The sequence below is a fragment of the Miniopterus natalensis genome, chromosome 1 (genome assembly GCF_054644295.1).
Source record: "Miniopterus natalensis isolate mMinNat1 chromosome 1, mMinNat1.hap1, whole genome shotgun sequence".
NCBI classification, from domain to species: Eukaryota; Metazoa; Chordata; class Mammalia; order Chiroptera; family Miniopteridae; genus Miniopterus; species Miniopterus natalensis.
Genome location: NC_142081.1, coordinates 179,281,920 through 179,296,419, shown reverse-complemented (window position 1 = coordinate 179,296,419; position 14,500 = coordinate 179,281,920). Strand labels below are relative to the sequence as shown.

The window sequence follows — 14,500 nt, the reverse complement described above, 5'->3', positions numbered from 1 at the left end:
AAATTGATGTTCTTTTGTGGGAGCAAAATTAGATCACATTTGAGAAAAGGCTGTAAAATTATATGAAGTAACATTCAATGTGAGGGGATATCATTCTTGGTTACTTTTGAATCACTGTCATGCTGATTTGCTGAGTAGTCTTTGAGCCATTTTTTTGGGCTAGTAAACCCTGGGTGTCTTGGTAGATATGGCAATTCTGGATCTGCAAGGCTGATCCAAGGGGAAAATCACAAACATTTACATGGTACTTTACAATTTTCAAAGTGCTTTCGCAGACAGCATCCTGGTAACTCTGGGAGAGGGGACACAATATTCTTCCAGTTCAGGAAGGCTCAGTATTACAGAGCTAGAAAGGGTTTGGGCTGGCCATCTAACCCAGGTCCAAATCACAGTGCTGCTGCTTCTGAAGGGGGTGAGTGCTGCTCTCCTAGCCACACCCCACCCCCACACCAGACTCACACATACTCCCCATGACCACTGGGACAACTGGAGCAGGGATGAAAGCAGAAGGCAGAGAGGAGAGCCAAAGGCCAATCTTTTCGGGAGATCACAGAACTGCTGCTCTTTCCCCCTTCAAATGCTGCTCAGAGTGCACAGGGCCTTTCCAGATGGCGGCCCGGGGGCTGGCTTGTTCAGCTTCCCTCAGCCGGACACGGATGAACCTGCTTGCTGCAGGGGTAGAAAGTACCCATTCTTTTCACATGAAATCTCAAGGGTGTTGGGCACCTATCTTTCCTTCCCCAAAAGTTTGGTCTGGATGTTGCTGCTGAGGGTGGCCAGGGACCCCCAACTGGAATGGTCTTCCCAGAGCAGCACTACTTGACCTAACCCTCCTGGGACTCCTGGCATCTCAGCTGCTGGCCCTGCCAGTCTCCGATTACCGGAGGGGAGGGATCTCAGGACCTGGGGCTCTCTGTGCAACACAAACCTGAACTCTCCATCGGCTGCCGAGACTGCCCCAGAGTGGGATCTTTGTGCCCAGACCCTTCCCATTCAGGGAGGGAAGTGGAAGACCCACTGCCTGGCTGGGAATTTATAGAGGCTCAGAAAAAAGATGAACTGGCCCCATTCCTGCATCTCCTTTTGTTGGATTTACTTTGCTGCTTCCAGACTGAGAGGTAGGAGACTGGTGGGTGGGTAACCATCTCTGCTCACCGGGGCCACTTCTTCGGTGGGAGGTGGGGTCGGCCAGGAAACAGAACCAGTGGTCTAACTGCAGGGAAGTGTCCTGTGCTTCTTATTGACTCACACTGATCCCGGTAGGGCATGGTAGAAAAAACTCTCACCACCAAAGCTTGGCCCCAGCTGATGCTGGGTCCTCCCCAGTTCCAGTCCTCAGTCTGTTGTTCTTTGCCTTGAAATACACACGACACTGAATATTGATCCAGGTCCCTCTTTTTGAGCAGTTGTAGAAACAGCAGATGGGAAATATGCCCAGAAGTTGTTTAATGACCTTTTTGAGGATTATTCCAACGCTCTTCGTCCAGTAGAAGATACAGATAAGGTCCTGAATGTCACACTGCAGATCACACTGTCTCAGATTAAGGACATGGTGAGTACACAAAGCAGGAACTCCTTGGCATGTTGCTTAAATGAAACTAAGAGTGCTTTCCAAAGGGATGTTTTAACTGGGAATCTGAGAGGGAATGAGAACAGACAGCTCTGTGTGTGAGCTGGTGAGAGAAGGGGACACCAGGCAAAGGAAGCATTCTACGAAATTAATTTCACTGAATGTTACCTATCCTGGCCATTGACAGTAACAGTCTTAGATCATCTAAAGAAAGATGGTGTTACATATGGTATGATTTCATTTCTATGAAATGTCCAAAATAGGCAAAACCATAGAGACAGAAAGCAGAGTATCTGTTGCCAGGGGCTGTGGAAAGGACAGGGAAACAGGGAGTGGTTGCTTGATGGGCTTAGGGTTTCTTTTTAGGGGTGATAAAATGTTCTGGAATTAGTCATGATGGTTGTACAACATTGCGAATGTACTGGAAGCCACTGAAGGGTTAAAATGTAAATCCCCTTTAAAATGGTTAAAATGGTGAGTTTTATGTTATGTGAATTTTATTTCAATTAAAAAAACAAAGGTGGTGTTTTAAGATGACATACTTTATTTAGTGCTTATATGTGTTTAATTACATAAAATTATGAATCTCAAAAGACTTTTCTTCTGTCTATTATAAATATTTCCTGACTTTCTCATTCAAATGAATCACTAGCTGATCACTTTTGGAGAAATTTGGGCAGTTGATTACATGCAAAGATCTGATGACTTAAATGTTTGTCCACTTTACATTCTGAACACTAAATGAAGCAGGAAAAAATATAATCTTGTCAGTCAATCAAGGGGGTAGACTGAGAAATCTCTCACTTATAGAAAATAGATTAGTGCTCTTGGAATTTCCGTGTGACGGACAAGTGTTCTAGAGACAGAAGGCATTCAGCTGGGGTGTCCACTGAACAAAATTATCTGGGTTAATTGTGCAGGATGAAAGGAACCAAATTCTGACCGCCTATTTATGGATCCGCCAAATCTGGCATGATGCGTATCTCACGTGGGACCGAAACCAGTACGACGGACTGGACTCCATCAGGATCCCCAGCGACCTGGTGTGGAGGCCGGACATCGTCCTGTATAACAAGTCAGTAGTGTCTCAGGAATGAGCTTGTTGATTTAACAGGATTTAAACAAAACAAAGAAGGAATATTTAAAACACGTGTAAGTCAAGTATCCATTCCTAGGCCTTAAAATGATGGTCATAAAATCTTAGATGATAAAATAATAACTCATAAAAGCTTAGAGCTACTTTCCCCCTTTTAGGTAAGAACTGTACAGGGGCTGTATTGGTTTTCTAGGGCTACTGTAACAAAATACCCCAAACTGGGGGCTTAAACAACAGAAAGGTGTTAGCTCACAGTTCCGGAGGCTAGAAGTGCAGGCTCTATCAGCTCTCTTCTCTTGTCCCCACCTTCGCCCCCTGCCGTCCGCCTCCATCCTTTCTTTCCCCTCATGCTTAAGCTAGCAACGCGATGTGTGTCAAACCACCGCACCCCCCACCTTCTCTAAACTCCACTTCTCTTGGATTCTTGGCATCTTCTGGCCAGTCTCAAAGTCACTCCAACCCAGCGATTTTCAACCGGTGTGATGCAAGAATCTTTAAAACATGCAATATCTACCTGGCAGGGCGTGGCTCAGCGGTTGAGCGTCGACCTAGGATCCAGGCAATCGGGGTTCGATTCCCTGTCAGGGCACATGCCCGGGTTGCAGGCTCTCTCATCATTGATGTTTCTCTCTCTCTCTCTCCCTCTCCTTTCCTCTCTCTGAAATCAATAAAGATATATATATATATAAAATAATAATAAAAATAAAACATGCAATACCTGACTATTTAGTCAGGGGCACTGACCTCTTTTCCCCTAGACTGTCAAATTTAAAAATGACAACAGCCAACATAATAGCTGTCTGGTGTGAATGAATCAAAATTATACTTTTTTTGGGTCAGACTGGCAAAAATATATATTTTGGTGTGCTGCAGAACTTTAGGATTCATTTGTGTATTCCATGGGATAAAAAGGTTGAAAATCACTGGCCTAGATGATTGAGAGGACAGCGAAACTTTTGGATGGGATTGAAAATGAAGGAGAAAGAGGAACAAGTTTGGAAAAAGAGGTGATGAGTTTGGTGGGGGACTTTTTCCGTTGGGGGAACAAAGGGACATCCACATGGAAATGACCAATACAGAATTGCAAAGGCAAGTCTTAAACCTGGAAAGAAGGTCAGGGGTAGAGATGTCAGAAACTCTTTGGCCCCTTACAAAAAAGGGGTAGAAGGACTGAGAGAGCTGTGTCATAGAGACCAGGGGAGAAAGGATGTCTAGGGAGCAGCCAAGTGGAGAATGCGCGGGAAGAGTTGAGCAGGACAGAGACTTAGAAGAGCTCTTTGGATTTGCCTCTTAGCAAGTCATGAATGACCTCTGAAAGGGAACACGCTGGGAAGAAGCCAGAGTGGGAGAGTGCGAGCGAGATGGGGAAGTTACAGCAGCGGGCATCAGCTACTCTTGAGAGCAGGCTGTGGAAAGAGAGGAGATTGGGGAGGTTCCTGGGAGGAAGGGAGGTGATAGTAGAGGCTTGGGAACAAAGCTGGGAAGGGACTGGAGGGACCAGAGAGGCTAAGAGAGATGGAGGGAGAGGCGAAACCCTGCGGAGACTTGGGGGGAAAGGAATCACAGTACTCAAGGGAAGTTTGCCCTGGAAGGAAAGGGGATTTGCTTATAACATGGAAGAGAGGAAAGGGGGACACTTGAAAGCCAGAGGCACTGGAGCTGGAAAGGGGGATGGATTGCGGGGCTGAGTAAACAGACAAGTCTGCGCCGAGGGGCCGGGCACTCTGGCGACTGAAAGGCCGGCGGCCCTCGCCGTCCTCTCCTGCACCGGCCCACTCCTCCAGTTCTGGGCTGGGACTCTCCCAGCCCCCACCCGAAGGCCTGTGTGCCCAGGGGCCAGGTGGCTGAGCCCAGCTCAGCCTTTGACCAGCTGCAGACGGGGAGGAGGGGCTGCGAAGGGCACTGAGTGGCCCGGGAAGGGGAAGAAAAGGGGGAAACCAGCGAAACGTTCTCCTAGGGTCATACTCTTCTCTCAACCCCCATTTTGAAATTTTGTCCCTGTGATTTTTTACGTTCTAGTTGAGACCATGGGGCCCAGTTGGAAACAGAGGGAAGGGGGAGAGAAGGTAACACACGTTGGACGCTTACTATGTGTCAGGCAGAGTCGGGGCCTGACCAAGCCTGGTAGACGGAGTAACAGCCCCGAAGTGTCCACATCCTACTCCCTGACACCTGTGAATATGTTACCTTACGTGGCAAAAGGGACTTTGCAGATGTGATGAAATTAAGGATGTGAGATGAGATTACCCGGAGGGGCCCCATGTAAACCCAAGTCCTTACAGAAGAGGGACAGGAGGGTCCGAGCTGGAGATGCCGGAGGGAAGCAGGGGCAGAATGACAGGAGCAAGGAGCCCTGCCCCAGGGAGTGCAGGCCACCTAGAAAGTGGGCCATCCTTCAGGGCCCCAGAGGAAGGCAGCCTTGTCTACATCATGATTTTAGGATTTCTGACCCCTAGAACTATACAGATGTTAAATTTGTATTGTTTAAAGCCACTAGGTTTGTGGAAAGTTGTTACAATAGCAATAAGAAATTAATACATATAGTTATTTACTTAAATAAAATTTAAAAAGAATAAAAAATAAAATAATAAAAAATAAATTTAATAAATAAGAAGAAAAAATAACTTTAAGGTATTACAATGCCTCCTTTTACAGGTGAGTGATAGAACTGTAACTTGCTCGAGGTCATAAAACCTGAACCAGGTTTTGAACCAAAATCCCTCTGTGATCTATGATGTCACAGCCCTTTCTGAAGGAGAATGAGCCCTAATTATTCAACCAACCCGTTTACCTACTTACTTACCTTTCTTTGTTAAGTCTTTCTTTGGGTCAAGGCATTCTGTAGTTTGTTGAGGAATAAATTAGGATGTTAAAACTCAGTCTCTGGCCTCAAGGAACACTCTAATAAGGAATGTATGTAAAAAATGGTAATACAGGGTAAAAAATGTAAATTCCTTATGACATAGAAATAAAGTTACATGGCCCTTCAAAGATGGACATTTCATCTACTGGAGAGTCAGGGAAGGCTTGTCATAGGAGGTGGGTCTTTTTTAAAATTTACTTTTATTTATTTTAAAATTTTATTACAGTTGACATGCAATCATGTTTTAGGAGGTGAGTCTTGAAATATGTATTAAAATTGTACATGCAGCCCGGCCGGGTGTGGCTCGGTGGCTGAGCATCGACCTAGGATCCAGGAGATCAGGGTTCGATTCCCGGTCAGGGCACATGCCCGGGTTGCGGGCTAGGCAGCCAATCAATGACTCTCTCATCATTGATGTTTCTTCCTCTCTCTCCCCTTCCTTTCCTCTCTCTGAAATCAATAAAGATATTTAAAAAAAAAAAGAATTGTACGTGCAGAATATTACAGATAGAAGAAAGAGTGAGGGAAAGAGGGAAACTCACCGGGTGTGCTAGGATTTCAGCCTTGGTTGTTGGAGTGTGGGTGAAGGAGGCTGTGGGAGACACCAGGCTGGAAAGTGGGATGGGAGTAGATCATGGAACATCTGGGACACTAAACTCAGGAGGCTTGGGAGTATCTGGTGGACAATAGGAAGCCATTGCAAGTTTTGAGCTACAAAATACTATGATCAGAGAAACCAGGGAGATAAAACAATAAGATATTGCTCATGAAGTGAATACATAAGAATGTCTTTAACTGCCCCTGAGATGGTGGGCTCCTTTGCCCTCTGGCTTCTGGTTGGGTTTGGTGAATGGGGAGCACCAAAGGGCAATTAATGGGAGAAAAGAAAGTGAGGTCAGGGTATACATTCCCTTGCTCCCTTCCTATAGAGTTATCTTTGGCTGGCTGTCCCTGGACAGGTCGTAGCTCCTATTATAGCTTGATCAACAGTCCATCACTGCAATGATGGTGGAGAAAGAGTTATTCCCTAAAGGAAAATAAAACTTTGGCGCCCCAAAATGCCAGGCGTAAATGTTGACAAAGCAAAAAGAAAATTTATCCAGAATAAATTCTCTCTTAAATTATGGATGAATGAATTTTTTTCTTGTTTTCCAAATGTTCTACAATAAACATGTACAACTCTTCCAACAGCAACTAAGTTACCTTAATATTCTTGTGCCCAAAGTTAACAAAATCAGGTAAGCAGAGCCTCCCTTTCAGATTTTAGCTTTAACAGGTTTACTTTCTGTCTGGATTTATAAATCCTTATACCTGGACCAAGAGAGTGGCATTGGGAATAGAGAAGAAGGGACATAGAGCAGAGATGTTTTAAAAGAAGGATCCAAGATAACTTGCACCTCACTAGTCACAGGAGACAGAGGAGAAAAGAAAATTAGAGTTGACGCCAGATTTTCAAACCAAAGTGATATGAGAATGGTGACCCATTGCCCAAGACATCGAAGTGATGGGCACAGGGTGATGAGCTGTCTGGAGCAGGAAGTTGGTGAGTTCTTCCAACAAGCTGCTTTCATCTTCCTCCTCTAACCTCCAGGGCTGACGACGAATCTTCCGAGCCCGTGAACACCAATGTGGTCCTGCGGTATGATGGGCTGATCACGTGGGATGCACCGGCCATCACCAAAAGCTCGTGTGTGGTGGATGTCACCTACTTTCCCTTTGACAACCAGCAGTGCAACCTGACCTTCGGCTCCTGGACCTACAATGGCAACCAGGTGGACATATTCAACGCCCTGGACAGCGGAGACCTCTCCGACTTCATTGAAGACGTGGAGTGGGAGGTCCACGGCATGCCTGCTGTGAAGAACGTGATCTCCTACGGCTGCTGCTCTGAGCCCTACCCCGACGTGACATTCACGCTCCTCCTGAAGAGGAGGTCCTCCTTCTACATCGTCAACCTCCTCATTCCCTGCGTCCTCATATCTTTTCTGGCTCCCCTGAGTTTTTACCTTCCTGCAGCCTCTGGGGAAAAGGTCTCCCTGGGAGTGACCATCCTGTTGGCCATGACAGTATTTCAGCTCATGGTGGCAGAGATCATGCCGGCCTCAGAAAATGTCCCTCTGATAGGTGAGTGTCTGACACTTTGAGCCTAATTTTGTAGTGACTGCGGTTATATCTGTGCCTTTAAACTTATAACAATCAGTCCAGCTTCACACTCAACACAGGCTGTCAGATATTTCATTTAGTGTCTTCAGTTGGCACACCTCTGAATACAGATGTGGCTATTGGAAACAAAACTGGTCTTATGGCCTCCAGATTGACCCAAAAGAAGAGTGAGGGGCAATATAGTTTAGAGCAGTGGTTCTCAAAGTGTGGTCCCTAGATCCACAGCATCAGCAGCGTTTTAGAAAAGCAAATTCTCAGGGCCCACCCTCGATCTACCGAATTAGAAACTCCGGGGGTGAGGGCTGGCTGGCATCTGTTTGAACAAGTCCTCAGCAGTGTCACCTCAGTTAAGCCTCACCATATTCCTATTAGTTAGATGCTACTATTACACTCATTTTGCAAAGAAAGAAGCTGAGGTTTAGCAGGATTATATAACTCTGTTTCAGGCCACAAGTTGAGTGAGTGACAGAGCTGGGATTTGAACCCAGGACATTTGGTTCAAAAGTCTCTATTAGCCCTGGTTGGTGTGGCTCAGTTAGTGGTGCGTCATCCCATGCACCAAAGGGTTGCTTGTTCGATCCCAGGTCAGGGCACATGCCTGGGTTGTGGGGCTCAATCCCCAGTGGTAGTCCTATAGGAGGCAGCCGACCGATGTTTCACTTTTGCATTGATGTTTATCTCTCTTTCTTCCTCTCCCCTCCTCTCTAAAAAAAAAAAAGTCTATACTAGTACCCACTAGTGTATATAGCTTCCTTAGAAAAAGTGTTTGTGTTTTGAGCCAAACATGGGGACGGTTTTAAGCTGACTTGGTTGTTGGTCTTTTTCAGGCAAATACTACATAGCCACGATGGCCTTGATCACAGCCTCCACTGCCCTGACCATTATGGTGATGAATATCCACTTCTGTGGGGCCGAGGCCCGGCCAGTGCCACACTGGGCCAGGGTGGTTATCCTGAAATACATGTCCAGGATCCTGTTCGTCTACGACGTGGGCGAGAACTGCCTCAGCCCCCGCCGTGACAGGGAGCGGGGCCACCTCACGAAGGTTTATGGCAAACTTCCAGAGCCTAATCTGAAAGCAGCACGGAACAAAGACCTTCCCAGAAAGAAGGAAACGAACAGACTCTTGAAGAATGACCTGAGGTACCAGGGTGAGAACCTGCAGGATGCCGACAGCTACTGTGCACGATACAAAGTGCTGACGAGGAATATCGAATACATTGCCAAGTGCCTCAAAGACCACAAGGCCACCAACTCCAAGGGGACTGAATGGAAGAAGGTTGCAAAAGTCATAGACCGATTCTTCATGTGGATTTTTTTCATTATGGTGTTTGTGATGACTGTTTTGATCATAGCAAGAGCAGATTAGTGGGCGTTTGGTATGTGGGAATAAATTAATAGAATTTTCTGTGATCTATGTTAATAATTCTTCCAAGTCATATATAATACATATATACACAAATACACACATACACACACACACATATATATATAATTTATAATTTAGGTATTATGTTGTCTTTACTTTTTATTTTTAACTTGAAATCAATATTATAGGCACTGCCTTAGCTGGTTTGGATTGGTGCTTACAGCATCGGCCCGTGGACTGAAGGGTCTTGAGTTCAATTCTGGTCAAGGGCATGTACCTCGAGGTCCAAAATCACAAGGGTAGGATTATGACAGAAACAGAGGAGGACTCATACGGCCTGCCCTAGTGTTAAGTGGCTGGCTTCTAGACCACACAATGACTCTCCCGTTTAGCCGTGCAAATAACAAAGCAAACTACGTTATTGTTCAAAAGTTAAAACAAAATGAACTAATTCTCCCCTTAGTTCCTATTAAAACATGCTTTTAAAAAAAGGAAAATAGTCACCTTGGGCAGTGTGGCTCAGTTGGTTGGGCATCACCAGGTTCCAAAGTTTGCCGGTTCCATTCGGGTCAGGGCACGTGCCTGGGTTGCGGGCTCGATCCCTGGTAGGGGGCGTGCAGGAGGCAGCTGATTCATGTTTCACTCTCACATTGATGTTCTTCTCTCTCCCTCTCCTTTCCTTTCTCTCTCTAAAAAAAAAAGAGAAGAAAAATCTTCAATAAAAAATATTAAAAAGAAAATAGTCACATATTCCTTGCTGTGCTTTAAGTCTTGATGTTACCTTTTTCAGGCATGGTGCATTTCAAGCTGTATCTCAAGTAATGGAACACAAAGAAAGCCTATGGATCAGCAACTATGGGGAAGAGAGCTTTCTTTGTAATGATGATATCATATATGTTGGTGATGTTTTACATAAACTGTAAAGATGAAGTTTTTCCTCCATTTGGTCTTTGATTGTCAGTGAACTGGGCTCATTCATTTATTCAATTATTTACCAAACATTTATTGAGTTTCTCCTACATGTAAAAAAGCTACATGATTCACATGTGCATTTGATGTTATAGCAAATCTCATGCATAAGGCATCTGATCCCTTTTGACCTGCACAGCATTCTGTGAGTCAGGCAGGCAGGTCTTTCTAGACCTCTTTCCCAGAGGAAGAAACTGTGTCAGAGGAAGGTGGACATATGTAACCTACCTCCTCAGCATCCAACTAGGTGGTGAGTGGAGCTGGGATTCAAACCTTCAGGATGGTGACTTTGAGTTCGGGCCAGGTCTGCTAAAGCCACATTGCTCTTAGCCATGGCAGATCATGATTTAGGATAGGAGAGACTGAGGGATTCTCATTCTGAATTCTGAATTTCTGCCCTAAATTACTTCTTATGCTTCTCAACTTTTTTCCTACTTTCAATAAAATGTGTTTTCAAATTTCCCCCCAACACCCACTTGATTAAAATGATCCAATTGCTAATACCCACTTCCTAATTTCCAACTCAACTCTTCTTTTACCAGTTAAAAGCAAACAGAGGAACAGAAGTGGAGAGAAGTCAGGGGTTTTCCCAGGAAAGAGAGGATGGTATTTGGTTTAAACATGTAGACACTGTTTGTTATTCTTCTGTTTACTTATTTGAAAAACATTTATTGTACATCTACTATATACTGAGTGCTATGTCAGCCTTGGAGGGAACAAGTACAAAACATGGTTTTAACCCTCCAGTTGCTTGCAGTTCATTAGAGAAGTTCATGTTGCTTGCAGTTCATTAAAGAAGGCAGTCAAGAAAATAGGCAAATACAATACAGTGTAAAAAGTGCTATCGTGGAAGCATGGGCAAAATAGAAAGCTGGGGAAAGACTTTGTGGGGTTATAACATTTGAGCTGGGCTTTGCAGGATGAGTAGGAGTTTGCTATACAGAGAAAGAAGTGGGGTAGGCATTAAAAGGCATTAAGGAAAAGAGCGTGAGCAGAGCTTTGACGAACAGAGGCCTTAGTCTATTCATGGAATAGACTATAAGGAATTGGGAAAATGTAACTTGGAATCAGACAGTTTTTCTTCTCTATTTTAATTACAGAAGTACTTTTATTGGTTCAGTTGCATTTGGCTGCAAATAACAGAAAACCGACTGGACCATGACTTAAACAGCAGAGATTATTCATCTACACAAAAATAAATCCGCAGTTACAAAGTCCAGGGATCTTTCCATTTTTCCTTTGTATTGTTTTAAGTCATTACATTTGTGGTAATTTGTTACAACAGCAATAGAAAGCTAATATAGGTCAATGAGCAACTCTGTGTATATAACCTTTTCCATATTTTAGATTATTTGTTTGGAATAGATTTGACTATAGCCAGATTGAAGTGATTCTATTGAGCCATGCTAAAAAAAATAATGAACTTTATCCTGAAAACATTGGGAGTGGGAGAATCAGATTTGTGTTTCAGAAATAAGACTGTGGTGGTTGACTATGAGATTGTAGAGAGAAGGTAGAAGAGGCAGAGAGATCTGTTGGAATGTTTTTTTGTTTGTTTGTTTGTTTTGCATTTTTTTAACCAATTCAAGGAAGAGTTAATGAAAGCTTGACCCAAAATGGTAGGAATAAGAAAATGAGTCACAGTAGAGATGAAGAATAAAGGAAGACCAGGTTCTGGAGGAAAGAATTCTGTTGAGGACACCTTGAAACAGAAATGCTTATGGGACATCCTGGTGGAGATCTAGTAAGCAGCTGAACATACATTTGGAACTTTGGAAAAAAGCGAAAGCTTAAAAAAAAGATGTACACTCAATTTAATTGTTAAAGCCTGGCCAGCATGACTCAGTGGTTGAGCATCGACCTATGATCCAAGAGGTCACAGTTTGATTCCCTGTCAGGGCACATGCCTGGGTTGTGGGCTCGATCCCCAGTAGGGGGCGTGCAGGAGGCAGCCCATCAATGAGTCTTATCACTGATGTTTCTGTTTCTCTCTTTCCTTTCTCTGAAATCAATAAAAACATATTTTTAAAAATTTTAATTGTTAAAGTGATTTCAGTGGGTAGAACACAGTGTTATACAAACTGTGAGAGAGTGAAATGAATGGAAACACATACTTTGCCAGAATTCCAGAGCTCAGAAACATCATGCGTCATCAAAGCATTTACCTTGTTAAGCTGTCGTTTCTCCTTTCACATATCTGCTCCCCCAAGTCTATTCAGTTCCTCTCCAGGCCTAGGCCCAGAAGCTCTGTCATTCTTCTTCTTACCCTTTGTGATAAGGACATTCTCTTTTTATCCTTTGTGTGCATTAAAGGGCATAGCAGACCGTCATTAGTAATTAAACAATCGCAGAATGGATGAGTGAGCGAAAGGAAGAGCTGTAGGAGGGACCAGCAAAATGCCAGAGAGGTGCAGACTGTGACAGGGTGCCCATCCTATGCAATGTATAAAAATAAATACCAGGTGGGTTAAAGAGTTAGATGTAAAGACAAAAAGCTTATAAGAAAATATAGGAGGTTTTCTCAATAAAATTCACCTCAATCAATTTTATGACGTGGCTGCTATGAAAGAGGAGCCTAGGGCCTGCTGGAGGGGAGTAACAAAGCGGGACGGGCTTGGATTGGGCAGTTGGCCTGCTGAGGAAGTGGTGCTAATATGAGATCTGAGGGGGAGGAGTTGCCATTATACGAGCTGGGAAAGTGCCAGGTTGCAGGCAATGGAAAGGACAGAGTTCAAGCTTAGAGGCAGAGCAGAGCTTGTTATTATTTGAGAAAGAGAAAGGAGGCCAGAGAGACAGAGGGGCACGATGGAATCAGTGACCCGAAGAGATAGAAGAACAAGGGCCAGGTCAGGCAGGGCCTTGCAAAGTTTAAAAGCACCAATGACTCCATTTACTGGCTGACTGTTGGTGCACGGAGGTGTGCTGGGTTTGTTGAGGTCCTGACCTTTGTTCCTTCTCCTTCGTCACACTCTCTACTTTTCCATCAGCTCATTGCTCAAACCAACACTTGCCAAACCAGCCACGGGCAAACTTGGCAGATGGACTGTCTTGGTCAAACCAGAAACACAGGTTTTAGAACGTCTTGAGCAACAGTGGTGAGGCCACTTGTAATGTCATCAACTCCCGAGGCTCACAAAGAGCTCTCTACCCATTTCTTCCTTCCTCTCAGATCACATCTTTGGAGTAGATCCTAGCTGTAAAAACTTCAAAAGCTTGCCAATATACACAAGACCCTCCAACCCTTAAAAAATAACTCCCATGATAAAAACCTCTGTCCCATCTTTGTGTATTTCTATCTTTTTACCGTCTCCAGCCAAGGTTTCTCCCCTCATCATTCAGGATTCCAGCAAGACATGGATGGTGTGTTCAGATTAGGATAATTCAAGGGAGGTTTAATAAAGAACTATTTATAAAGGTGTAGGCAGGATGTAGAGAAACACAGGGATGGTAGAAACCCCCAGAACTAGCAGGGCAGAGTTACTACCACTCTGAGGCCTGAAAGGAGGCAGAAGGGGGTGATTACCTGAACCCAGCTGCAGAGAGCTGTGACCTTCAGTTGAGTGAATGCAGCAGACTCTAAGGAAGGAATTGAGGGACTCTATCACCACTACACTCTTCATCTCCCCTCCAGTCTCCAGGGCTCAGCACTGGCCAAACTCAGTGGAGTCATGGGAATATTTTGATGTTGCCTTATATTTGGGACAGGGAGCAAAGTGGTGAAAGGGAGAGCATGGATCTGGAGGGACAAAGGGGAGACACCTGGCATATTCCTTCACTCTACATTTAAAACGTAGCTCCTTTTCACCCCACCTACCTGAAACCGCTCTAGCCAAATTCAATATTTGGTAATGGCCAAATCCACTGGAGGCGTCTGAGGCCTCTCTGCTGCCTTCAACACAGCTGACTCCTTCCTCCTTCTTGAACTTTTTTCCTCTTATCTTGCGTGTTACCACTGTCTGCTTCTTAAATGGCTCATTCTCAGAACCCCTGGCTGGCTCCAGTCCCTCCTTTTCTGGTAAATGTTCCTTAGTGTTCCATCCTCAGTTCTCCTCCTCCATGCCTTTTACGACTATTTATATCCTGATGGTTCTCAGAACCACTTGTGCAGTCTTGTGCTCTGCTTAACTCCAAACCCAATATAATCTTCATGCCAACTGAGTATCGCCACTTGAATGTCTCATAGACCTTCAAATTCAACATGTTCCAACCTAAGTTCATTATCTACATTGCCACCCAAGTCCACTCTCCCTCCTGTGTTTCTGTGTTATTTAGCTGTACCAACACCAAGTCTACCACCTGGGCTAAAAATCAGGCAGTCATTCTGGATCCTTACCTAACCCAACATGAAACCAGTCACTGAGCCTGTCAATTCCGCCTGCTAATCAGTCCACTTCTTGCTATACCCATAGCAATGGCTTTATTTCAGGTCATTGTCATTTTTGCCTGGACTATTGCAGTGGTACTTTAACT

The 14,500-nt window shown here is 44.5% G+C and overlaps 1 protein-coding gene across 2 annotated transcripts; it reads left to right on the top strand.

Annotated features, from left to right (window-relative positions):
• Positions 1-497: 497 nt before the first annotated feature.
• Positions 498-9,061, top strand: CHRNA9 (cholinergic receptor nicotinic alpha 9 subunit). 2 transcript variants are annotated; one of them, XM_087816904.1, is made up of 5 exons: positions 498-582; positions 1,407-1,552; positions 2,491-2,645; positions 7,121-7,653; positions 8,520-9,061. In XM_087816904.1, the coding sequence occupies exons 1-5, from the start codon at positions 498-500 to the stop codon at positions 9,059-9,061; spliced, it is 1,461 nt and encodes a 486-aa protein (XP_087673030.1). The 2 variants fall into 2 exon arrangements, with proteins under 2 accessions (XP_087673030.1, XP_016063395.1); XM_016207909.2 differs by lacking the exon at positions 498-582 and adding an exon at positions 1,055-1,118.
• Positions 9,062-14,500: the final 5,439 nt, after the last annotated feature.